The sequence below is a fragment of the Centrocercus urophasianus genome, unplaced genomic scaffold (assembly GCF_019232065.1).
Source record: "Centrocercus urophasianus isolate 14NV4802_14NV808 unplaced genomic scaffold, USGS_Curo_1.0 seq_19, whole genome shotgun sequence".
Lineage (NCBI taxonomy): Eukaryota > Metazoa > Chordata > Aves > Galliformes > Phasianidae > Centrocercus > Centrocercus urophasianus.
In genome coordinates this window covers 17,525,308-17,550,268 of record NW_024884744.1, presented here as the reverse complement: position 1 = coordinate 17,550,268, position 24,961 = coordinate 17,525,308, and the positions used below count along the sequence as shown (strand labels likewise).

The 24,961-nt window shown below is 37.1% G+C and overlaps 1 protein-coding gene across 1 annotated transcript in view; it reads left to right on the top strand.

Annotated features, from left to right (window-relative positions):
- Positions 1–24,961, top strand: part of CLSTN2 (calsyntenin 2) — a 160,461-nt gene that overhangs the window by 104,914 nt on the left and 30,586 nt on the right. The window contains exons 5-7 of the mRNA XM_042820895.1: positions 2,972–3,157; positions 5,854–6,102; positions 6,410–6,531. Coding sequence (XP_042676829.1) covers positions 2,972–3,157; positions 5,854–6,102; positions 6,410–6,531 — 557 coding nt within the window. The remainder of the gene's footprint in view (positions 1–2,971; positions 3,158–5,853; positions 6,103–6,409; positions 6,532–24,961) is intronic.

The window sequence follows — 24,961 nt, the reverse complement described above, 5'->3', positions numbered from 1 at the left end:
TCCCCCACACTGGGGAGTCAGTGTTTACCTCCCTAAATTTGCACTGTAATGTGGTAATGCTGTACATTAGCTTGTGCCAAAGGAGAAACAATACTGTTTGAGTTTAGTAATCAAGCACAACCTGCTGTTTCAGATGGGGATACTTCTGCCTGTTTGAAAAGCATGGACATGAGTCACGTTTTAAGATCCAGTTCAAAATACCTGTTCTGAAATTCAGTCTTTGCAGACTTAGGTTACATAAGGTTCTTCCTCTGAATCAATTCTAGAAGAACTGAAAAATTGCCACAACATTCCTGAGGGGAAGGTGCTGGTCTTTTGAATGTATCCAATAGAGGATGCAGTTTTAGGAGAAAATAAAATGACCAACTTTGCCACATTCAATGTTAAATGCAAGATTTGGGTCTTTCTCACAAATCCTTTTTTCTCATTAAAAAAAAAAAAACACTGAACAACAAACCAAAGAAAAAAACCTCTTCACACTGCCAGTGGTTCTTTTTGCTAGTTCTGACTCTATGCCCTTTTCAACACTACTAACTTCACTAGTAGTCAGACACAGAAGACGCTGGCCTCAAGCTCAGTGCCTCTGGGACACTGAAATGCCATGGGGACAGTTACTATATAAATAAGACAGTTGCAAAGGTGTTACCAACTTTAAAGTATCCCAGGTATTGCCCCATGCCTGCCTGGTAAGGCTTTGTGTGTGGTTTGGGGTAGTCCTTGGCTGTCTTCGTAAATATACACTGAAGCCTCTTTCCATCAGTGAAAGACGTTCAAGTGAGACTTAGGATTTTGGATTGGTCTGTGATGCTGCAGGAGACCAAGTACAAAGACATCAGTTCAAGTGTAGTTGATGTTTTACAATTTAGAGCTGAGAAAAATGCAGGTAATTTAGAACATTCAGGGCTTACGATTCCTGGTCACAAGTCATCATTTTTAACACGTAGAAAGGTAATACTGGGAAATGAAACAACTCTTCCAATTCAAGGGACACCCATATAGCAGTAATAGAGCACCATTATTCTTCCATATGAGTTGAAGCGTTTTATTTATTGTATTTTATATAAAGCATTCTTCATGTATCTGCAGTTGCATGTGCATTTGCATGTAGATAAGTTACAGTGAGTAATTTAGTTACATTTCCCAATAATATTTTGCATGAGAGCCATTTAATTAATTATAATGGAGAAACAAGAAAGTGTCTGAAATCTGAAAGCTGCTGAGATACTGATTTGACTATTATTTTTCTTATTGGTGAGGAATATAATGCTTTCCTAGTGAATAAGAGATTAGAAAAAGCAATAATTCTTGTTAATGCTTACATTATTAGCGTATGCTCAAAACAAGCTGTTTTATTTTTACCTTAAGTATTTGCAATAATTTCCTGCTCTTATTTGATTGCAGAAATGTTAATTTCAACTTTCAAAAATGGATTAGAAAGATAAATCTGTTGTTGTAATGATATACGTTTTGATTCTTGAAATTCAGTGGGAACTGTCTACGTTGATAGTAAAGAGAAATGTATGCAACAGTGCAGATCAAATCTCACTTTATATGGAATATTACTACCTGTAAATTAGTACTACAATAGTAGCTCAGCTGGTATATGCACAGGCAATAAAGTAGTCATAGCTGTCTTTTAGTCAGGGATGTCCTAAAAATTCTAATAAAAATAGTGCTAATATCTACAGAATGTTCTTTGAAGTCTCAGCTTCCTCATAGAAGCAAAATGCTTTGTCATCACCATTTGTATTAAAAGTCACAAAGAAAATCTGAGAGTCCAAATGCAGATGCAGATTGTCAGCATATCATCTTTTTCGCCTGTACTCTGGGCTAGCAATTGCTCTGCATTTCAAAGTTTTTGCCTGAACTGCCAGATTTAGTTATGGCATTTATAGAGCACTCTTCTTCAAACTTTCTGAAAACTAAGTCTCTTGAAAAACACCAAACTTTTTCACTTACTGAATTCAAAGAGATTTATCTCTGTACATTTGCTTTAAGAGATTCAATTGACTGCCAGGACCTAGTTGTTTTGTGTGTTGTTTTTTTTTCCATTTATAGACTCCTCTTTTACCTAGGACTAAAAATAGAGGAACTTTAACTATGTATGCAAGAGTAATTCTGGTGGGAAATTTTACAGGTACACAGATGGTACACTCTGGTAGCAAAGATGAATAGTTTTGTGACTTCAAAATAATTAACTGTTTACATCTCTGTATTAGGGTGGCACTGTCATTTATGTTCTTTAGTAGGCTGGCTACAGTTGGCTGAAAAATATGAACAGGAAATAGCCAAAAATTCATGTTTTTAAGTAATGATGCTTGTTTAGGATTTCTCTGAAGCAAGTTGTAGTTAATTGGATTTCAAAAATTAAATGCTTCAGTTGAGAAACAGTGGTATGTATACCATGTCCAGGTGGCCTAAGGCAGGTGATTGTTCAACGTTTTATCGGCTGTGAAACATCTGCACAAGCAGAGCTTGGCCAGACCTAGCTGAATGCATGAGTAGTCTTTTGAGGTGCAACTTTCAGTCATGGATACTTAACAAAATTGAAAGACAACAGGTAGCACTATAGACATGTTATATTAGCTTTTGGACACAGTCCAGTAAGACTGATGCCTCTTGCAGGTCCTTGGAGATATTTCTTCTTATCTCGAACTATGAAATCTAACCAAATTCAGTGAAGCCAACAGCTTCATCTCAGTAAAGCTAGCTTGCAGGATGTCATATCGGCATGGACATTGGAGACCCAGACCGATTAGCACTTATGTCAGAATGTGTAACTTGTGTTTGTGTGATTTAGCAGTATTAATAGAGCCTGATGGTGAGGCAAAACCAAATTTATAGGATATTAATAAAAGAAATGATTTTTGTCTTAGCCAGGGGCATTTGATAGCAGTATGTCATCTAAAATTACATAATTCCTTTCCCATTTTTAATCTCTCTTGAATTTTTTGTTGTTGTATTTTTCCAGATTGGAACAAACGTATTGAATACAAGCCTGGTTCTGGCAGCATACCGTTGTTTCCCAGTGTTCATCTAGAAACGTGTGATGGCCCAGTTTCATCAATACATACAACAATCGAATTGCAGACCAACTATATTGGAAAGGGCTGTGATCGTGAAACCTACTCAGAAAAATCTCTGCAGAAACTATGTGGTATGAACATGGCTGTCAGTCAATATAACAATCTTTTTACAGAAAAAGTGCCAAATCCTTGTGACTTGTAAGCATGCAATATATGCATTTAGCTCAGCTGGTTCATCTTTGATTGTAGCAACAAAAATCAAGGAACTGATGATTAACTAGCGCCCTATTCACTTCCATTTATTTCACTTTCTTTTTATGCCTTTTTCCTGCTTTACTACTACTTTTTTTATTCAACTCCTGCTCTTCCTTTCTTTATTTTTTCCTATTTTCTTATCCTACATCTTTCACTTTTTTCCTTTGGTACTAATTCTGTTTTTGTGACAGTATATTGAGATTTCACATATAAACTGACCATCAAAAGAAGACCATAGGATATCATAATTGAATCTATCCTGTGTTTTAAGTCTTCCTCAATCAGCTTTCTGCTCTGCTGCTAAGTACTGTGCCAGAGCAAAAGCAAACAAAAATAAAGGAAATTATGGGCAATCATTTGAGGGAAAGTATTTAAGAAACACTTGTGGAGACTGAGAAAAGAGGTAAACATGAATAACAGAATTCACATAATGTCAAAATATTTTCAATCTGAAAATTGCTTAGTTTAATCCTGTATCTCTGTCCAACCAAGGTCCTAAGAAAAAAAAAAGAGGGAAAGCCCATTACCGTTTGTATGCATCATCACATTCATGATGTTAAAATTGAGAGGTTGAACAAAGCTATGAGATCAGACCCTGAACTGGATTTCATAAAATGTTAGTGTTCTAAATAAAAATAAACACATTATAGCTTAAGTCAAGTGCTTTCGCTGACTTTATGAACTTAATGTTGGTAGCAAAAAGAACATTGCTTTATGCCTGTTACAGACCTGTACTGCAAATGGCACGAACACTCTGAGCAGCTCCTTATTAACATTACTTTACCTGCTAACACTTAAGGACCAGCACATTGAATTTCAAGTTTTTCTATTTTTCTACTGAATAAACTGGATTTTTCCCCAATGTCAAACTTTAATTCAGTAGCTGGTTGTACCGTGTATAGGCCCTAAATAGGTTAAAAACAGAATGGTCAGTACATTTCCACAGGTTTGACAATGGCATTGTAGTAGCTGCAGGCAGTGTATGAGCTAGTGGACAGAATCTAACTATACTGTTGAACTTCCAGTTTTAGCTTAGCATATCTGTGAAGGAATGGGATGTAAAGCAGTTGAAAAAATAGAATGTAAAAAGTATATGTAAAGGAAGTGGGGAAAGTCTTACTGATGAAAGAGCATTTTTTTTGTCCAAGGTTTCCATTTCTTCATAGAGAAGTATAGGCAAGGTAGAAATTGATAATAGGACTTTGATAAAAAGGTTAAAATGAAAGTGGACTTTACACCAGAATTGCATTTGGAAATATTTACATTTTGATGCTTGGCTTTTGTTGCCATCCTTACTGTAGAGATAACAGGTAATCTTATGGAAGCAAGTTAAATAAATTATTTATGGAAAACAGCTTTCTTCTAGAAATGATCTTATTTTATCTTATGGTTGAATAAATAAATTCTTAGTGAAGGAAGAAAACCCTGCATTTTTTTCATCAGTGAAGTATTGTGTGATTGCAGAGAGTGCAGAATTGAATGATCAGAGACAAGTATTTGTTTGTGCCATGTAAAAAGCAAGATTGTCTCTCTGTAACTGAGGATCCACTTTATAAATCCTGTGCTCAGTTCTTAATTAGTCAGTTAGAAATGCAGAGGATTCAGGTGCTGAGGACCATGCATTAAAATTCACTTATTTTTATGTGACTGATCGTTCATCTCTGCCTTTCAGTAATTCAGTAATGCGTACTTACTTTTGACAGTAAAGGGTGGACAGTTTTACTGATTAAATTGCAACCAAATCATTTAAAGTCAAGGACCTATTAGTACTGTGCCTCAAAGCATTTTAGGAAGTGGTTTTTTTTACCTTGTCATCTAACAATAATAAATAACAATGTGTGACAGACTCGAGGGCTCCAACCCCCCCCAGTTAATTCTAACAAATAAATGCATTTAACTAGGGACCACTTACTAATGATTTACATTCTGGAGAGGGGCTAATCTGAGTTCTGAGTACCACTGAAGTCCTGTATTTATCATTAGGCAAGAATACATGGAGCTACTGCACCCTGACACAATCCAGCATTAAAGTGATACTAATTATACAGTGAATATTCTGTATGCAATGATATTCATACCAACAATACGAGAATCCATTTCTGTCTGTTGGACATCAGGGCACTTGTTCTACATTCATATCCACTGTACTGAATTTGGCAATACATCACCCCCATGTACTACATATCTCTGTGCAGACAGCAAAGAGGATGTGAAGCCTTCCTGTTGGAAGTATAGAACTTTGTTTTAGTCTTAGCGCTTCTTGAAATAACTGAAGAAATGTCACTAATGAATTTTAGAAAATAATGAGAAACTTCTAAGAGAAGTAACGTAATGTTTTCTGTAGTCACTGTGCAGTATGTTTCATCTACTTTTACTGGTTTTACTGCTTTTACTGGTTTAGCATGCTTGCTACTAAATAATGTGCATGTAATTTGACAGTGAAGCTTACAGGACCATTTGGGATGTGAAGATAGTATAAACATGTGAATCAGGCCCCACGCCCATGGTAAATTCATCTGTACAGCCTTTTCATTAGTCTCTCATTGTGCTATTAATTACATACCGTTTGCAGGAGCATCCTCAGGTGCCATTGATCTCTTACCATCTCCCAGTGCAACAACTAACTGGACAGCTGGGCTTCTCATGGATAATAATGACATGATTTTTAAATTTGATGGAAAACAAGGAGCCAAAATCCCAGATGGAATAGTCCCAAAGAATTTAACTGATCAATTCACCATCTCTTTGTGGATGAAACATGGACCTAGCCCAGGACTAAGAGCTGAGAAGGAGACTATTCTCTGCAACTCTGACAAGACAGGTGAGTCTTTCTGTTGAGGAGAAAGGCATAAAATATTTGGTGAAGCTCTATAAGTAGTTAAGTTGAATATTGATTTGGGTCTTGTTTATTAACTTGGACATAATGCTTCCATAAAATGAATATGGCATAGTTCTGGGAGATATTAGATAGCTTTCGCTAGAACCATAATGATGCACAATATTGGAAAAAACACAATTTTGATTTGTTGGGTTTTTTATCTTTTAGCTGTGTATTGCTTTGGAACACTTTAACCTAAACAAAAATGTTGACGAAGTTTAGCTCACTAATCTTCCCGCACCTCTTTCAGAGATGAACCGACATCACTATGCCTTGTACGTGCACAACTGCCGATTAGTGTTTCTGCTGCGTAAAGACTTTGATCAGGCTGACACCTTCCGCCCTGCAGAGTTCCACTGGAAACTGGATCAGGTACTTGTGGCTTTTTTCTTATCTGTAACCCACCCATATATCCATCTGCTTTAGAATCGTAGAGAACAACTCAAATACTGATGCAATTGTTTGGGGAAATCAGAAGACTTCTTCGGTTACGTTTGAAATTCCAACTGTTGTGAGACTTTACTGGGCTCCACAGAGGAAGTTAAATTAGTTAGCTTGGCTGAATCATTCATTTCAATAAGTTCTTTAGTGGAGTCATATTAAACACTAAGTAGAGGTTTATATCCATTGTTAGTGGAGAATCTTAGAGTCCTGACATTACATGTAGTTCCATAGAAGTTTTCCACTTATCATTTAAAAAAAAAAAAAACAATCTGCTGTATCAGCATAATGGAAGTGATAGAAGTCTTTTTCACTACAGAGTATGCTGACATGTGGGAAGCAGTTTTTAATGTTTTTAAGTCTAATGTGTGGATTTTCACTTTCATCTGCTATGCTGTAATTTCTCATTTTTATGAACAGTATATTGTAAGGAAATTATTATTAAAGAGATAAGAGTTGTCTTTGAGATATTTATCAATTTTAAACAAGATAAGAATTATTTGAATAAAAGAAGACACATCTCATTAAGTTGGTATTTTACGTAAGCAAGCTTATTCATGTATTTTGGCCCACACTGTATCAAAGATGTAGATATAGGAGTGGTAGCTTTGCTAATTTACCTTAAGAATGCCTATTAAAAGTCCATTTTTGTCTTGATTATCAGAAGAATGTGGTGATAAACCATGGGATGATCATAGTACTTGCTTTTCATATCCATTAACCAGTTTGGAAACAGTTTCTGCTGTATGTGATATGAAATCTTGGTGCCTAGAAAGGGATACATTTGAACTATATCATACTTAAGACTAACAGTCTCAAGTAACCAGTGTCAGCTCAGAAGATACTGTTCTGAGTGCTAAGATGAATTTCAAATGGCTTTATAGTAAAGATCTAAAATCATCAATGGTACTATAAAGTTTATGTAAAATGTGAGATCGACTTCAAAAGTAATGCTTCCTGTTCGATGATGTTGGTCCATGATGTCAGCGGCAGATGTTGACAGCATGGCAGTACTTTCCCAACAGTATTCCGTTGCATTTTGCTGCCATGTGACAGATGGCAGCAGAGAGGCAGTCTGACAAAGTGGTGTCTGACATGGGAAGTGTTTATGAAGCAAAGGGTGACAATGAATTTCTGCATGCTGAAAAAATTGCACCTATTGGCATATATCAATGCTTGCTGAAGGTTTATGGAGACTAAACAGTGGATGTGAGCAGTGGTAAGAGCAATGTGAAAGTCAGACTACAGCCATGCAGGCTTGTTTATCACTGCTGAAAATGCATAGCTAATGGTTCTGGCTCTGTTGAAGAAAAGTGTTTTGTAGCTGAGAATTTTCTCTATCAAATAGTGTTATTGTGCTTTTTGTTGTAGTTTTCATGGAGATAAATAGGAGGCATTACTTTTGGAATGACTGTGTTTGGACTTGGAAAGCTGAATGCAGTCAGTTTCTCTGCTGTATCTTTAGAATGGGAGAGTAACTGTGTCCACTCAGTAAAAGAAGTTTATGTGTAACTCTTGTAACTTACCCATGATGAAGTATTGGAAAATGGACTGTCAAGAAGAATTTTCCATTTTCAGGGGATGTATCTGATCATGTGAAAGAACTTTTTCATCTAATGTTACCATCTGCAGTTACTTCATTCGCACTTTAGTTTCTCCATATCATTTCCAGAGTTGGTTTGTTGTTTTTTAAAAAAAGATATAAATCAGAAAGTACTGAAATGCTAGTATCTTTCTGATTCTATTTTTCCTTCTTATATCACAAAATAGACAGTATATCCTGAACTACTTGAGGTGGAAGTATACCATGCTTTAAGTGTGGCATTTTATAAATAATTGATTCTTTCAGTAGGGAATTTTTTGAGAGTAACTTTTTCATGAGCCTATTCATGAAACATTCTCTTATGTGAACTCCAAAGTACAAATAAAATTGAACTACAATATACATTCTAACCAAGCTGTCATATGCGTTTGTGTGTCAGTAAGATAAAGCTCATGTTTTGGCAATTAATTGCATCTCTAATATGATCTGACTTCCTAATAAGTGGAAAAGATTCTCATAGGGCACGACCAAAGCTGCTATAGTACAACTCATAGCAGTCTCTTCCTGTTTTTTTTCCATTTCTTGCAAATGCCCCATGATTTCAATAGCATGGTTTCTGCAGGGGAGTAGCTGTGTACCCACATGATGCTCTGCAATGTCAGCCATCTCCCAGGTCCAACCAGAAAAAGACACTTAAGTACATTTGTTGATGGCATAAACAAGAGATGTATAAGCCCTCTTTGGTTCCTGTGGTTTTATTTGGTATTTTAGAAATTTAGAAAGCAAGATAAAAAAAGTCAGTGATGTTCTTTAAACCTTCTGGATTACACTCCCTTCTACAGGACTAAGTGCTAAATCTGTGAAGGAAAAGCTTGATCTGTCTGAATGCAGGACTCGAGAATGTGCTAAGTTTGAGGTCAACACTAAACTGCATGAGCTGTTGAGTCCTTGCAGAAAGACCTTGACAAATGTGGGCAATCACCAGCTCACCAGCGACATGAAGTTGAACAAGTGCAAGTGCCAAATTGGCACCTGGGATGGGACAGCTCAGAATATATGTACAGACTGGGGGACAAGAGGCAGGAGAGCAGCCCAACATAAGGGAATCTAGGTGTTCTGCTTGACAGCAAGTTGAATCTGAGCCAGCAGAGAACGGGATGGAGCTGTGTCAGGTGGGGGTTAGGGAAAGGTTCTTCTCCAGAGGGTGGTGGGCATGGCCCTGAGCTGCCGGAGAGTTTGGATACCACTCTCAGACATAGGGTTCGGGTTTGGGTGGTCCTGTGCAGAGCCAGCAGTTGGCCCTGATGATCATTGTGGGTCCCTTCTAACTGAGGATGCTTTGTAATTCTGTGTTTCATTATCAAGTTGATTATTGTGTGTGATTAGCCTTACACTGGAAATAGAGTAGCATTGATGTTACTGACGAGCTATACATACTCTTCATTTTTATTCTTTAATGTTTACGAATATCTAAAGGGAGGTGGGAGGCAGATGGATGAGACCAGGCTCTTTTGAGTAGTGTGTAGTAATAGGACAAGGAGCAGTGGCCTAAAACTTGAACATGGGAAGTGACAAACATGCATAAGAACTCCTTTACAGTAAGGGCGATGGGGCACTGGAACAGGTCGCCCAGAGCAGTTGTGGCATCACCTTCTGTGGAGATATTCAAGAGCCATTTGGACAGCATTCCAATAAAATCTCCTTGATCTCAAAAGGGAAAGAAGTAAAGGCTAGATTTTCAAAAGTAAATTAACTGCTCTTGTTGGTTTTTTGTTTGTTTGTTTTTAAGAAAAGAATGGGAATTAGGCTGTAGCTAACTGTTGGATGTTTTCTCACAGTCTGCAATGCACTGATATGCAGTGCTACAGATCAGGTTGCATACATAACTGTGGAAGGCAGCTCAATGGTTGGTACAAAGCACAGCTAGAGCAGAGGAAAATGTGGCAGCATACTTCATTGCTGAGTTCACTTTATGATGGCAACACAATTCATGGCTTGTTTTTCTGAGAGGAATCTTGTGACCTTGGAATAGGGTGAAGCATAAACCAGTGAAATCATTTATCATTGTTACAGCAGAGTAGTAAAATTTATTATACCAGCTGCTTTGGGCTTTACCTAGCCCACAAAACTACTCATTCTTTCCTGGCACTGGCCAGGAATGTGACTTTATTACCATTCCAGATTTAATTCTTCAGATCACATCTCTGTGATGTGGAAGAGTGGCACAAACCTAAGTTGCAGTCTCTGTTCTTGGCCAAATACAAGAGGTTGTGTCCCATTTTATATACCTACACATGAGCAGTGCCTCTGAAGCTCTGAGATGCAATGCAGCCATAACTGTAATGCACAGCAAGTGTCTGAATCTTCCACATAGCTGTGGTGACCAAGGTAGTTCTGGAGAATTTATTTTCAGTGTGACTTTAAAGGTTTCCAGCCCTAATTGCTATGCTAAAGCAGATGGATTTCAGTGAGGAAATTTCTTGCTTATTGTACAGAGTGTGCATAGGCCTGTGTATGTGTCCCTTTACTATTAAGCTGTTAAGAAAGTATTAATAACAGCTAACAGACTTTGAACTGAAAGTGCCTTTGTTTTAAGAAATAGGAGGAAAGGTGGAGTGGAAGAAACTGATTCCCCTTTCCTCCCCCCAATTTCTCATACTTAATTATTTGACTCCATTCATGGCATAGTACCTATTACAAGAGGCTTTGTCAACAAAGTCAGTAAAAGGCACCTAAACCAGTATCTAATTTTCTCAAGCGAGTAGGAATAGGTGTGCTAAAAGTGGACAATTTAGGTAGCCAAATATAAATTTGGGCCATCAAAGAATAACACACGAAATATACTTTGCTGATTTTTTTTAATCTTCTTCAAGTCTGTGGTGATTGATCTTTAGGGTTCTTTATGTACTCATTCTTTCCTGGCACTCATCTTACGGACAGATGACAGGTTTTCAGAAAATGGCTGTGTTGCACAGCCTCCTCAGGCACGCTGGAGATAACCTCATGTGGTATGGTTCTGGTTCAGCTCTGAGCTTTCTGATCTCCTCAGCCTTACAGCAGGCTAGGAAAAATGGGGAGTTGGTGCGATTCTTAACTCACGCCCTTGATCGTGTTTCCTTTCAGCCACTAGTGCTGTGTCTAGCTTTTGTCAATTTCCTTGATGCGTGCATACCAGAATTGCAAAAGAGATCAACGTGTAATGAGATTCAGCATTTCAGAAATTGAGCACTGTTGAAGTTAGTGGGAGAATGATTTTAACACTGGCAGAATTTCTCCTGAGAGATACAAAAACCAAGCAAACGGAAGATCAGGTCGTCTCAATTCTTTTCCTATCGATGCAAAAATATTCCTGAGCTCTGCTAACAACTCTATTGAGAAGGTTTGAATGTGTGCCCCTTTCCTCATTGTCATCCTCAGGAGAAACTCTTGATCATCAAATTTTTGCAGTAACTGCCCTCTTTATTTCAGGTCAGTAGATTGAGAACTCTGTCCCTCATCTTCTGTGTAACTGTTCTTTCTAGCCTTCATGGGACTAAATCCAAATAATACTTTGAATAATGAACCAAGGCATACAAGCCATTGGTTAAGAGTGGAAAACATAACATTATGCAGGCCAATTCACAGAGTCTTTCACACTCTATATACTATGGATGTTACGTTACTTGATCTGATGCTGAAGGACAATCAAGCCAAGAGGTCTTTTGCCTTCTTTTGAGTCAGAATGGGATTATTTCTTTGAGAGGGGAAAGGATCTTAGCCAAGTATCCACATTTTTAATGAACTTATTTTTGTTTGCAATGAGAATTATATTGTTTTATATCCATGTTATCATTCTGAAGATTGTCTTTCAGCCCACAAGCAAAATCACTATTGATCCCCTTAAAAAACAAGGATTGCACTGCATGGTTCAGAGTCATTCTAAATCAGCAAAAGAGACAGACAGTCACTGTTTCTCTTTTAAGATGAGATAAATTGCTTTGAATAATCCAAAATAAGCCTGCAATGTTTTTCCTTGTGGAAAAACCTCATACAATTACTTCCATAATAGGAAATAGAGAAAGCAGGTTATTTAGATAAATACAAATATGATGCATTCTGTCTCAGCACATACAGAGACACGCTGAAGGTGCGAGGCAGGGCTGCACTTGCATTTAATTCACCGACCACATATGGTGGGGTCTTCTACCTGTAGAAAGCAGTACTGTTCAGTGAAGCACTTCATTGCCATTTACTTTTTAAAACATCATGAAAGGACATGACAGAGCGGGAGCTGATTGTTGAAAAAAACACGTAATTTTGTGGTAAGAAAGCAAAGTGAAAGGGATTTGGACCCTGCACCTTCTCTTAAGTTAAATTAGCTGTTTCTGCTGAGTTAAAGCAGTTATGAATGAAAACTTCTCATATGCTGACTTTTCAAAATTGTTTATCTGTGTACATCTAGTTCTGAGAAGACAATCATTTACATTATGAGAACCATAAGTGTCCTCCTTCTCGACAGGCTCAGAAAGAAAGAAAACAAATGAATATTTATGGGAAGTGCTTAGTTGTCTCTGTCCTGGAGAGTTAAGTGGGAGAGGAAGATGCAAGCTTTTGCCATCACTATGTGCTGTGTACTTCACTTATATGTATAGAACCCAAGGCTTGTCAGTCCCATGCTTTTTAACATTATGCCTGCTGAAAATTAACTTATTTTATTGTAGAGCTTTATTGTCCATCTTTGTTTGAAGTCCAGAAGAGTTCTTCATGCTCTAAACTTCCTTAAAACTGGTATGCAAACCTGCACTGATCTATGCATACATACAGCTTTGATAAGACTAAAGAAAGAAAGATGCAAACTTACATCGGAGCCAGTAAGAGAGAAATGGTAAATGAATCATGTTAATTTAGCAACTAGGATGAAATCATTCCAGGACTCAAAAGACTTCTGCAGCACCTCGAGTCTTTTACATTTTAGTTCTGTCTTATCTAAGATGACTTATTTGCCATTTTCCATCTTTAAGTGCTATTTTGATAATTTTCTGTTCAGCATCAGGCTGTTTTTCAAAACAGCCTTTGTTAGCATAAGGATGAGTCAGCAATGCTGACATGCTGAAAAAACTCTTTGAGATTCCAGCTCACAGGAGCATGGTAGAGATATGTTTTTATTGCAACTGTGCTATCATTGGTAATAACAAAATACTGAAAAACAAAACACAGTGGCTGGCAAGAACTTGCTTTGTGACATGCAAATATTCCTTTAGCCTGGCTCTGAATATATTTTCTATAAATTGACCTAGATTTGTGCATTAATGATTTCTGTAGTACAGTATGAAATGCAGTGACTGCTCTGTGCCTCTGTAAACTTTCTGTATCTGTTTAGGAGAAGCTGAACTGCCCACAGAAAGTATTTTTCAATTTAACTAATTGCATTTTCTTAAAATTATTGTTATATGTTTCTACGTATTCCACATTATGTTTTTCATTTTAATGCACCGTGATAGTATCATGGAATATTGTTTTGAAGGTTGTTCATACTAGCTTGCTCTTTTCCAAAGACTTAAGATGAGCCAGGCTGTTGTAGCACCGTGAAATGAGTATTACTGACTTAAAGCTTACCTTGGGAATGGCCCCATGTCAGCTGAATTTCTCGCAGAGTGAAAATGTCCATAGAGAGTTTTTAAATACATCTAGAAAGCTGGATTAAGGGCTGTTAAATTGCCTAGGTTTCTGCAATACTCTGGGAACTCTGAAACCAAAAGGAAACCTAAAACAAAAATTCCCAATTAAGATCTGAATTGAATTACCTTGAAAGTGAACAGGCACATTTGTTTTCTTACTTATGAGTTATTAATATTTATATTGTGCACTGTGATTTATCAATTATGCCACCAGAGTTTTTATAAAACATGCATAACTGTTTAGAAAAAGTTGCCCATGAGCAAAATCTGTTGTTACTTGGGTGATTTTACTAGGACTGCTGAGTGGCTTATCTTTCAAGTAAAGCAGGATGACTTTGGAGCATTCAGAAAGGTGCTTGAAGAACTTCACAAAGTTGGTACCAACATCTTCACAATGCACATTAAGAGATAAATATGAAGTGATTTATCTGTGGGCATCAGCTGCTTATTCCTACTTTGGTGCCATGGTTTCTGGATGTCTGCAGTTCTGGAAGTACTGTTTTTTGATTGCTTTACTTTCCACATTTTGATTTCTTGGCAGTAGAAAAGCCTAGAAATGCCTGTTTTTAATGAACCATTACGTAAAAAACTGCAACTGAGCAGTTAAAGCAGTTTTTCATAGTTAAAAAATAAACACAGTGCACTAACTGTAGCCATAAAGTGTTACTGAACTGACAGGCTTGCTTGATGCAATTTAGCAACAAACTTGATTATAATAGAATTATTTAATTGTGAACAAACTATGGATCTAATTTATTAAGACACATTGAAATTACAACATGACAGCATAAAGACATACTGCATTTACAGGAATAATCAGGCCTTTCGTGTGCTGTTTCTGTCAGTATGATAAAACAGTCTCACCATTTAAGGCTGTAATTAAGCCATCCATATTTTTAAACCTATTGTGAATATAAGTATTGCACATTACAGGTTTTAAGGCTAGAAAAGCAGCTCACGCTTTGTGTACAAACTGCAGTTTGCAAACACCTACTTGGTTTTTGCCAAGTAGGCAACCTAACCAAACCTACTTGGTTTGGTGACTGCAGTATTGTCACAGTGCAACTGTTAACGTACACTGTATAGCAGTGTTCTTATTCAAAAGCAAAATACTTTGTCTTTTGATAGAAAATGGCAGTTTTCTATCACACAGTGATGGGGAGGAAAAAAAAAGCAAAAGAATTTTTCATTTTGCTCTGAGAATGCTAGATATAATACATGAGTTTCAGGAAGTTCATAATTAAATATTGAAATACACTAGGCCTTGGGATGCACATCTGTTTATTCTGCCATGTTGACAACTGTGTTCAAAGGGAGACCTCAGGTCATGCATTTCTGTGAGGCTAATGGATTTTTGTATTGTGGAGTAATGCTTAGTAGGCAGTAAGAAAAAGTGTGGTCTTACAGTGAAACCTTTCCTGGCCAGTACGCAAAGCAGAACCAATGGCAGTGGGCGAAAGTACAGCCCAAGAAGAGGTGCTCGTTTTGAGGAGAAGATAATATTAATAATGTGGAATTTTGGCAAATGACATGAAATAGGAGAGCACGTTATTAATGAGAGCACACAAGTAAAATTAACTCAGTCTATCACAGTTAGCAAATAGAATGGAAATCACTCTGTTGTATTTTTTTTCATAAATCCAACTTGGTTTTGGACTAGGATACCAAAGCTTACAAAAACTAAAGTTTTTGCTACTGAAATGTGCATTAAAATGGAAGAACTTACTCTAGTAATCTCTTTTTATGCTTCACTCGTTAAATTCTATTTTCTTCTTCTGTTTTAGATATACATGGTACAACCTTTGCTTAGAGAGATGAACTTTAAATGTTGTCCTAAAATTCCTTCATCCAGCTCCTCACTTAATGTCTAATATTTTAAAAATATATATTATTATGGCTGATAATTAATGAAATTTCTGTTGGTAATTTGTTATGGAAAATGACCGTACTAACAACTCCACACCTAAGACTGCAGGAGACCTCTACTGTGGATTTGTCAGTCCTCACTGTACCTCTTCTCTACATAATCAAAAACTGTTCTTCGATTTACTCAACTCTGGGGGTGTATTTTGGAACAACTGTTGATAGGTAAAACAAATGTGTACGATTTACATGATTTTGAAAAAAAGATCAATTTCACTTTTCACGAAGAGCTCGGCTTTTTTTAGCATATTGACTGTCTTATGAAATAGATTTAAGAAACAATTCTTCAAGATTTCAGGGGAATTGATGTCTGTCGGCCATATTGAGCTATTACTGTAATGGTGGGCTTATTTGCTGAAGAAAGTAAAATGTTCCTGAGAGCTGCATTAAACATCTGCAAGACATGCAAGCCAATGCCTCTGTTGATGTAAATCTGCCCTGTTCTTTTCAATTTCAGCTACTGCTGGGAATATAAATCTTGGCCATTCTGCAGAATCCACATAAGCTCTTTAAGAGTAAAGAGAATGCCAGCAGCTTTTAAATAGGGTCTGGATAATAGGGCAGTTTGTGAATTCAATGCCACCAATTAGAAATAAAGTCTTCAAAATGTGCCTGGATCTGTGACTGCTGCCAGAGCACAATAGAGCTAGGAAACAAAGCTGCAAAATTTAACGTCAACTAGAATCTTATGTTAAAAATGATTGTAAATCCATTTGTATTTCAGAAATATGGAAGTAGAAAATGGGAATCCTTTTGTATGAATAATTTCATGTCTTAAAAGCATGTTTTAGTTTGGGGCCACATATTCTTTGTGGATAGGAAATGAAGGCTACAAAATCTTTCTTGGCAGGCAGTAGCAGGAACCTCATTTGGATTTTGGGATCAGGAAGTCATAGAATGGTTTTGGTTGGAAGGGACCCTAAAGCCTGTCTTGTTCCAACACTCTGCCGTGGGCAAGGACACCTCCCACTAGTTCAGGCTGCCCATGGCCCCATTCATCCTGGCCTTGAACATTTGCAGGAATGGGACATCTGCAGCTTTTCTGGGCAGCCTGTTAGAGTTCTTTAATGCCCTCCAAGCAAAGAATTTATTTTTTATGCCTGATATAAACCTACCGTCTTCCAGTTTACAGCCATTACCTCTTGTTCTGTCACTACACTTCTGGTAGAGTCCCTCCGCGGCTTTCCTGTAACCCCCTTTAAGCACTGAAAGGCCTCTGTAAGGCCTCCTCAGACCCCTCACTTCTCCAGGCTGACCAACCCCAGCTTTCAGTCTGTCTCCATAGGAGAGGTGCTCCAGCCCTCTGAGCATCCTCGTAGCCTCTCCTGGACCCACTCCCACAGCTCCATGCCCTTCTTGTGCTGGGTGCCCCAGAGCTGAACACAGCACTGCAGGTTGGAGGCTTAGAGTAGAGCAGAAATTTCATTGTTGCTACAGCAACTTTAATATTGAAAATTTCCACTTTATTGGATTATAATTTCTGGAAATACATTAACAAGCTTTAGTATTACTATTGATAGCTGTAATATTTTTATTGGTGGCTTGTTGGCCGTGATTTTTTTCTACTTAAGTCATAAAATTCCTACATCAAGTTCCAAAAATGTCATCGCTATGACACATCTGATGCAAGGTGGAAGGATAAGCATTTGAGAGGAGAAATAATGGAAAGATAAAAAATATTTCCTTAAATTTTCACACTAAATATATTGTATTCTGTTACAAATGTCTGAGTTCCAAGCTGGGGAAGCACTGCTTTTAAGCTTCAGTATAAAAAAGAGCATTATATCTGGAATTGCTACTGATAATGTTTGTATGCAGAAACCCGTCCTTGAATTTCATACCTTTAGAAGTCCTGCCCATTAATTTCCTATTTCAGAATACCTCTGCTAAGAGCAAAAATGTTCAGGTATTTTATTAGGTTAAGGGTATTTCACAATATTTATTTATGTAACACTGAAGTAGGAGTTTAATAGAACTGATGTGTGTTCTGCAGTCAGTGCTAAAGGCACATATAGGGTATTTTTCACAGTTTTATTTTGAAATAGAATCAATCAGCAAGAATTCAAATAGTTTTTATGTTATTGCCATAATTTCCAAATTTCAGCTTAGCTGGTTGTTTCAGTTATCTTAGAAAACTAAATGAAAGACTTACATGGATTATCCAGACAGTCAACTGATGTATCATAAGTATTGATTGACATTAGGAATAATGATTAAGTTAGCAGAGTATGAACCTTTTGACTTAATGTAACACTGGCACCTCAACCCCATGCCTGAAATTCGAAAATCAGGAAGTAGATAATTTTTTGTTAGTTAACCAGGAAAAAAAAAAGCCGACTTTAAATCTTTTATGTATTTTTTTTCAATAATACATTTTTTAAAAAGGAATTTTTCATTCTGCTCTGGGAATGCACAATGAATATACTAGTTTAAGGAAGGTAATTATTAATTTGTACTGCCAGTAATGCTGTTCTTTTAACCTAAGCAGCAGTGGGATTGCTATCTAGGTGGATGCTGCTGTGCACCTGAGGGGAGCACGCAGCCTCATGCTGTTTGATAGTCTGCTTGCCCCAGAGAATTGCCTTTTCTATTGCAATAAATCCAACTGTGAGTTTGCTACAAGAGTTTGAGTGTAAATGTGATTTCTCACATTTGCACATGAAGATGTGCATCATTTTTGCATCCTTCAGGCATGTTTAATCATCACTGGAAAACATAGGTATACAAACCTTTACAGGGGCTTCAGAATCTAAAGCTAAAATATGAGGCAATGAAAAGTAGTGAATGAAAAACTAATACTTAAAGGCTATGATTCAGAAGAAGCTTTGTCATACTTAAAGAGTAAGAGTAAATATAGGAGAAAAATGAAATCACAGCAGCAGATAGAAATCTCCTGTATATTATCTGTACGTACAGAAGAGAAGAGATAGAGTGGCATATCTAATTTTGGCATATATTCTTGCAATTTCTTTCTTTCTGTTTTTGTTTGTTTGTTTGTTTAAATAAAAGGAAACCCAATAATATTTGCAAAAATAAGAGCAACTTTTATGTTGTAGTTATACTTCCATCCTCTCCCCCATTAACATCCCTGTCTGTTACATATTATCCAAGCTAGGAGAAAAGCATTTACATGAACTTCATTTACATAAAGTTTTCTTTATGTATACTGATAAAGTTATCAAAAAACTCAGCTATCCCATGTTATTTTTCTTCATAGCATTAAAGTGATTGAGCAAAGAACACAAGTCAATTTCTTTCCTGTGAAATAATGTAACGTATCTTATGCTTGGTGGTTCTACAACAAACATTAGTAGCAAACTATACAAAATAATCACAAGTCTCTGGGAAGTAAAGCAAATTCTGAGAAATTAATATACAGATATCAATCATTAATTTATCAAACATTCTTCCTTTGTTCTACACACAAACGCAATTCTGATCTCAGTTTCATTGTTCAGGAGGAGGATGAAAAGATAAAAGGTCATACAACCAAAATTGTCTGTTATTGTGCGCACAGTTCCTGCACTATACATGGTATGGACTTTGTACGTTTCCTCTTACCTTTTAGAGATATCTACACTTGTACTATTGTATGGGGCTTATGGCCTTGATAGCAATGGATGGGCTAAATCAGAATGTACATTCACTTTCTGCTACACAGAAAAACTGCTGGCTAGAGTTAATTTTATTTAACTGTGTATGGACATACTACTTTCTGGTATCTCACCTGAAGAATACGTACTGCTGTATGATCATTTTATAGTCCTTTTTTTTTTTTTTTTTTTTTTTTTTTTCTTTTTTTCTTTTTTTTTTTTTTGCCTTATCCCTGTGTATGCTTAATCTGTTTTATAAATTTGTTTTTACATTCAGCATGTTGTATTTGTATAGGACGTGAATTCCAGTATGTGAGTGAATTACAGTCCCTGAGTGAAATGTAGCCACAAACACTAAAATAGTGTTGTTGATCCTGAATTGATGAGTACTTCACAAAAGAGAGCACTGCAAATTCAATCTAATCCTCTCCTTGAGGAGCAGTATCTTTCAAAAAGCCTGAATCTGGCTCCTGGGTCTGACTCAGAGTGTTAGAGGGGAGCAAAGTAGCAGAAAAACAACACGATACATTAAATATGAGGATCTCGTATAAGAGATAAATACAGACAGAGCTTTAGTTCTTGCTGTGAAAATATAAAAATAATGAAGGAAATTCTGGGAAGTAGTTCTGGAAGAACCAATCCTCCCATTTCTAGCAACAGTCATTTTATCTTAGGAAGATGTCTTTAATCCAACAGCCACTTTCCCATCAGCAAAGCAGTGCTTCAAAGGGAAAATTTCAACCAGCTCAACTGTGAATAAATGTTTGATCTTTTAGATAATTACTTTAATGATATCCATAAAACTTCTAGGGTTTGTGCAACACTGAAAATTCATTCCCACAGTCTATTTGTTTCATGTCCCTAACGTCAACCCAAAGTATTCTGGGATACTGGCCCTCAGTGCTATCTTGCTTCCTCACATAAAAGCACTAAGAACACAATTGTAATTAGTACTAAAAGAAAGCTATCTGCTGAATGAATAACATTCCCTGGCAAAGTCACAAGTATAGCTGATACCTAATTACCTATTCGTGATATACAACATATAATCAATCTTTCTAAAAAAATTCCAGCTATGTAATTAAAGGCCCAGCAGTTACCATTTAAGTAAAGAGACTGCACATAATATTTGGATTGTGTAATTTCCTCACTCATCTTTGAGTATAAATACAGAAACATCCATTCTTCACTTTGTAGAAATAATGAAGGTAGCAAATTATATCTCACTGCTACCTTTCATCTGCAATAAAAACAAAATAACATCTGCTTTTCTCTGTATTATGTCCTAATTGTCTACTGGAACTGAAGAAAATACAGCAGTAATCTGTATGGGGAAGGAGTTTGTATAACGTGTCTTTCTGCAGTTCTAGCTACCTCAATCACAGACTACAGCAATATTCAAAATTATTATAATAGTCAGCTCCCATATGCGTAGCACTAAGTGATTCTCTGGAGATATTCTATCAGCATGAGAGTTGCACTGGAGCAACTGAGTTCCTTTATCCCTGATTTGCACTGCACGCCTTCAACGGAGCAACAACCTTTCAAACGTAAAGAATCTTTCCCTGAATGTGGAATGTGTAAAATGATGTTCAATGGCTGTGTCAACTCTGTCTTCCTTTGGTGAGGACCTTTAGAGCAATCCTTGTGAGCTGCAAGCAGCGTCAGTGCTTCCTTCAGAGACGGCAGGACTTTGAAGTGAGATTTGCCAGGTGGTGAAAAATGTTCGGAACCAATGAGACCATTTCCAGCAACAGAGAGGTCACAAGCTCCAGGGAATTTTGATGGGCTTACTTCTACGTGCAGACAGCCCAACCCAGGAGTTTGAGGACATTATGCTTGGTGGCTGAGAACTGAGATATTAAGACATTCATCGTATGAATGAAAAATTATACATAGTACTTCTGTGGAGTTAGAATAGGTACAAGCAGTCCACTGCTTTGGTCTGAGAGAGCAAGTGGTGCATGTAGGTAGGAATGTGTGAGGAGGAGAGAAGAGGTCTTTTCAGAATTGTTTTTGCAGCTGAACCATGGTGTTTCACCTCAAAAACAAACAAGCCATGACCAGCCTGCTTGCTTTGTCTCCAGATTGCAGTTTGTGTTACTCATGCTCTGCACTTTTAAAACATCTCTGCATAACTGAGTAATACAAGCACTGTGTTTCTTCACACACCAACAGTAAGGGAAGAATATGTCATCCTGTTTTGAACTGTAACAGCCTACCTCCTTTTTTCTCAGTGCAGCCTCCTTCTGCTCAGTTAGAAAAAAATGCTGAGTTATTGAATATCCTTCAGGAGTAGGGCCAGAATTCTCAGCTACTTGAAATCTCAGGCCTTGGAGCAGCAGGCAGTTGAGATACCTAACTTAAACTTACCCTTTAACATGAATTTTGGTATTTCATTCACTTTTTTTTTTCTTTTCTTTTTTTTTAGTAACAGCATATTAATATTTGAATGGTAATTGGAAATAATAAAAATTTTCTTTGTTTTAAGTTAACTTACTCATTCTTCTAAGATTATTAGCTAAAAGGTATTATGTTGGTAATACTGAAAAGTGTTTCCTTGGTTTTCTAGGAAATAATATGTTTCAAGAAGCTAGTTGGACGTGTATTTCAGTTACAAGTTTACTATTTCAGTATGTAGTCTATGACTTTTTTATGGGTCATACTTATTACTAAATGCTCCAAGGAATTAAAAGTAAGTTCTCCTTACAGAAATACAGAACAGACAGAATCCCTATATGTATCAGCTCAGCAGAAGGCAGATTCCAGGGATCTCAGAAGGTGGGTTAAATTCCAGGTAGACTGAAATATGGGGTCTCAGAAGTGAAATAGTGTAGTTATTGATATATTCTGTCTCAAGGTGGGAATAAGCTCACAGACCAAAGGCTTGTTTTAACAGTTTTCAAAGGCAGTTTGCTGAAAAGATACCACACGTGTTCAATTTTGCTTATACATCATGCTTATGAAGGACACAGTAATACTGTAGGAGTGCAAGGCTAGTACAATTTGGGCTTCCATGTAAATGAATGAGCTACTCCACATATATTTGGTCACTTCTAATTGATGCATACATGATCAGTGCGTGTGTCCAAAGGGAGACTATTAGAAAAGATGACAGACTTCAGCAGGAGGTGTGGGTGACGGAGCACTGGAACAGGCTGCCCAGGGAGGTGGTGGAGTCTCCTTCTCTGGAGATGTTCAAGACCTGCCTGGATGCCTTCCTGAGCGACCTGCTGTAGGGAACCTGCTTTGGCAGGGGGGTTGGACTCGATGATCTCTGGAGGTCCCTTCCAACCCCTACAATTCTGTGATTCTGTGATCTGCTGTGGTTGGGCAAGGGGAGATGGTTTCAAACTAAAAGAGAGCAGATTTGATTGTTTGATTCTGTGGTTCTAAGAAGTTTTTTACAGTACTGGTGGTGAGGCACTGGCACGGGTTGCCCAGAGAGGCGGTGGGTGCCACATCCTTGGGGACATTCAAGGTCAGGCTGGACCAGGCTCTGAGTGCCTGTTGCAGCTCTAGGTGTCCCTGTTCATTGCAGGGCAGTTGGAACAGATGGCCTTTAGGAACCCCTTCCAGCTCAAGTGGTTTTGTGATCTTTTGGAAACAAAACAGCTTCATGCTTCGTAAAGGAATTAGTCAAAATTCAAAATTGAACATAAAAGCTTTGATCGAGTAATGCCATTCAATTCTGCATTTCAGACTATGAAACAAATTAGGTGTTCACGTTATTTCTGTTAAGTAGGAGGTCAAAGGATCTGCTGGGTTTTGTTTGTTTTTTCTTACTGTTACTCTTATTTGTTAAATGGTAATAATGTCTTCAGTTTGGCAATAATTCTCAGAGGCGTTATCTCCCTAAGTATTTGCATTTGTTAAATCTCGGGTTATATATATTAGATGTTTAAAAATACAGGCATAGGCTATGTAACACTTATATTGTTTTCTGTTATTTGAATTTAAGAGGTATTCAACAAGAAAGTCACACTGACATATCATAATGCAATATCTGCAATATAAAGAAACAGAAATATTATATAAACCTTTGAAGTTGGCAGAGTAAAATTAAGCTTGCAGTATATATTCTGGCTAGGCTGTTAGCTTTTTTGTTATTGTTTTAGTCTTATTGTTGTTGTCCTCTGACTCATCTTGATTTCACTTCATCTTTTGAAGAAGTTTGTTACCATGTTTCATTATCAGGAAGTGCATTCACCTCAGACTATTGATCGCTCTTTCCATTTAGAAAGAAACCGTTTCCAACCCTGATAGGTCCATGAAGTATTTTATTGAGCCTGACAATCTGTAACAATTCATGGCGGGAGGTATAATGCCTCATTCTTTCCCAGTGTCTGCAGCAATAGATTTCAAAGGACAAACCCATGCTGACAGTGAATGTGCTGCATTTCAGTGGCACAGTTCTGTGCTTCATCCCTAAAGTTTCATTTATTGTTTTGTATGTACAAGTAACTTGTGTGGAATGTGTGGTCTGTAAGTAAGCATCAGTAAACGTCATACTCACTGCTATATCTCAGAGCACCTTATGGAGTGTATCTGCCTCCCTTTAAAATGGGAAATGTTTTGGAAGCAGTGTGTATGTATCCTATGCTGCTTTTAGTCTATTTGTTGAAAAAGCATGCATGTGTAGCATGATCTTTTGAATAAATTTATTAATAGATGTAGTTCAAATTCCCAAATTAATAGATGTGGAACATTACAATTATTTTCATCCATAAATACTACATGTACAGGATCCGATGAAAATACTAACCTTTGGTTTTAAAAGAAATAAGCATGTTACTCCAAAAGTAAAGCCTGAAGAGCATTCTGAATACTATCAGATAGAGCAAATTCTCAACGACAAAACTTCAGTGTGGACACCACCATTAGCTTTGCATTTTCACCAGTGATGAACAAGAGCCTGCATGCCATGCTTGTAAAAATCTGCATGGCTGTCTGGAGCACAGCTTGTCTTTCATATTGCTGTCACCACTGCTGGAACGCACCACCCACTGCCTCACTGTGCTTGCATCTACTGTTGGGTCTCCATAAATGTTCAGCAAGCATCAGTGAATGCCAATAGGTGCATTTTTTTTTTCTGCATGGAGGAACTGAGTGGCACACCTTTGCTTCATGCATCATAAAATAGGAGGTATTACTTTCAGAGCAGCCCTCATACTGCTTTTCTAGATTCTCTTCTGGCTCTACTAATAGGAGAAGCTTCCACTGCCTAAGTACTATTTACAAAGAGTGAAGTCATCTTTTCAATATAAATTTTTTAAATGTATTTAAGTATTCTACAAATATGGAAATGGGGATAAAATGTTCCTTATTTTTGTTTTAGCATGATTTAAGGACTTGTTAAAATACAGTTTAAACTGTACCTAGCATTTACTCACTTCTGTTGGTAGCTGTAGAGCATGCACACAGAGGGTAGCAATGAGTTTGGCAACTCCTGTGTCTTTTTTCGTTTTTTTACTTGTTCCAGCATCACAAATTAGCTAAAAGTGAATAATGTGAATGAGATTTAAAATTTAGTATATATTCATTTTATGTGTGGTGCTTCATGTTTGTTTGTTTGTTTACAGATTCATGAGCCTTAGTAATAGTCTTCACAGTATACAGTATTTTAAATGGATCCTGGATCTCCT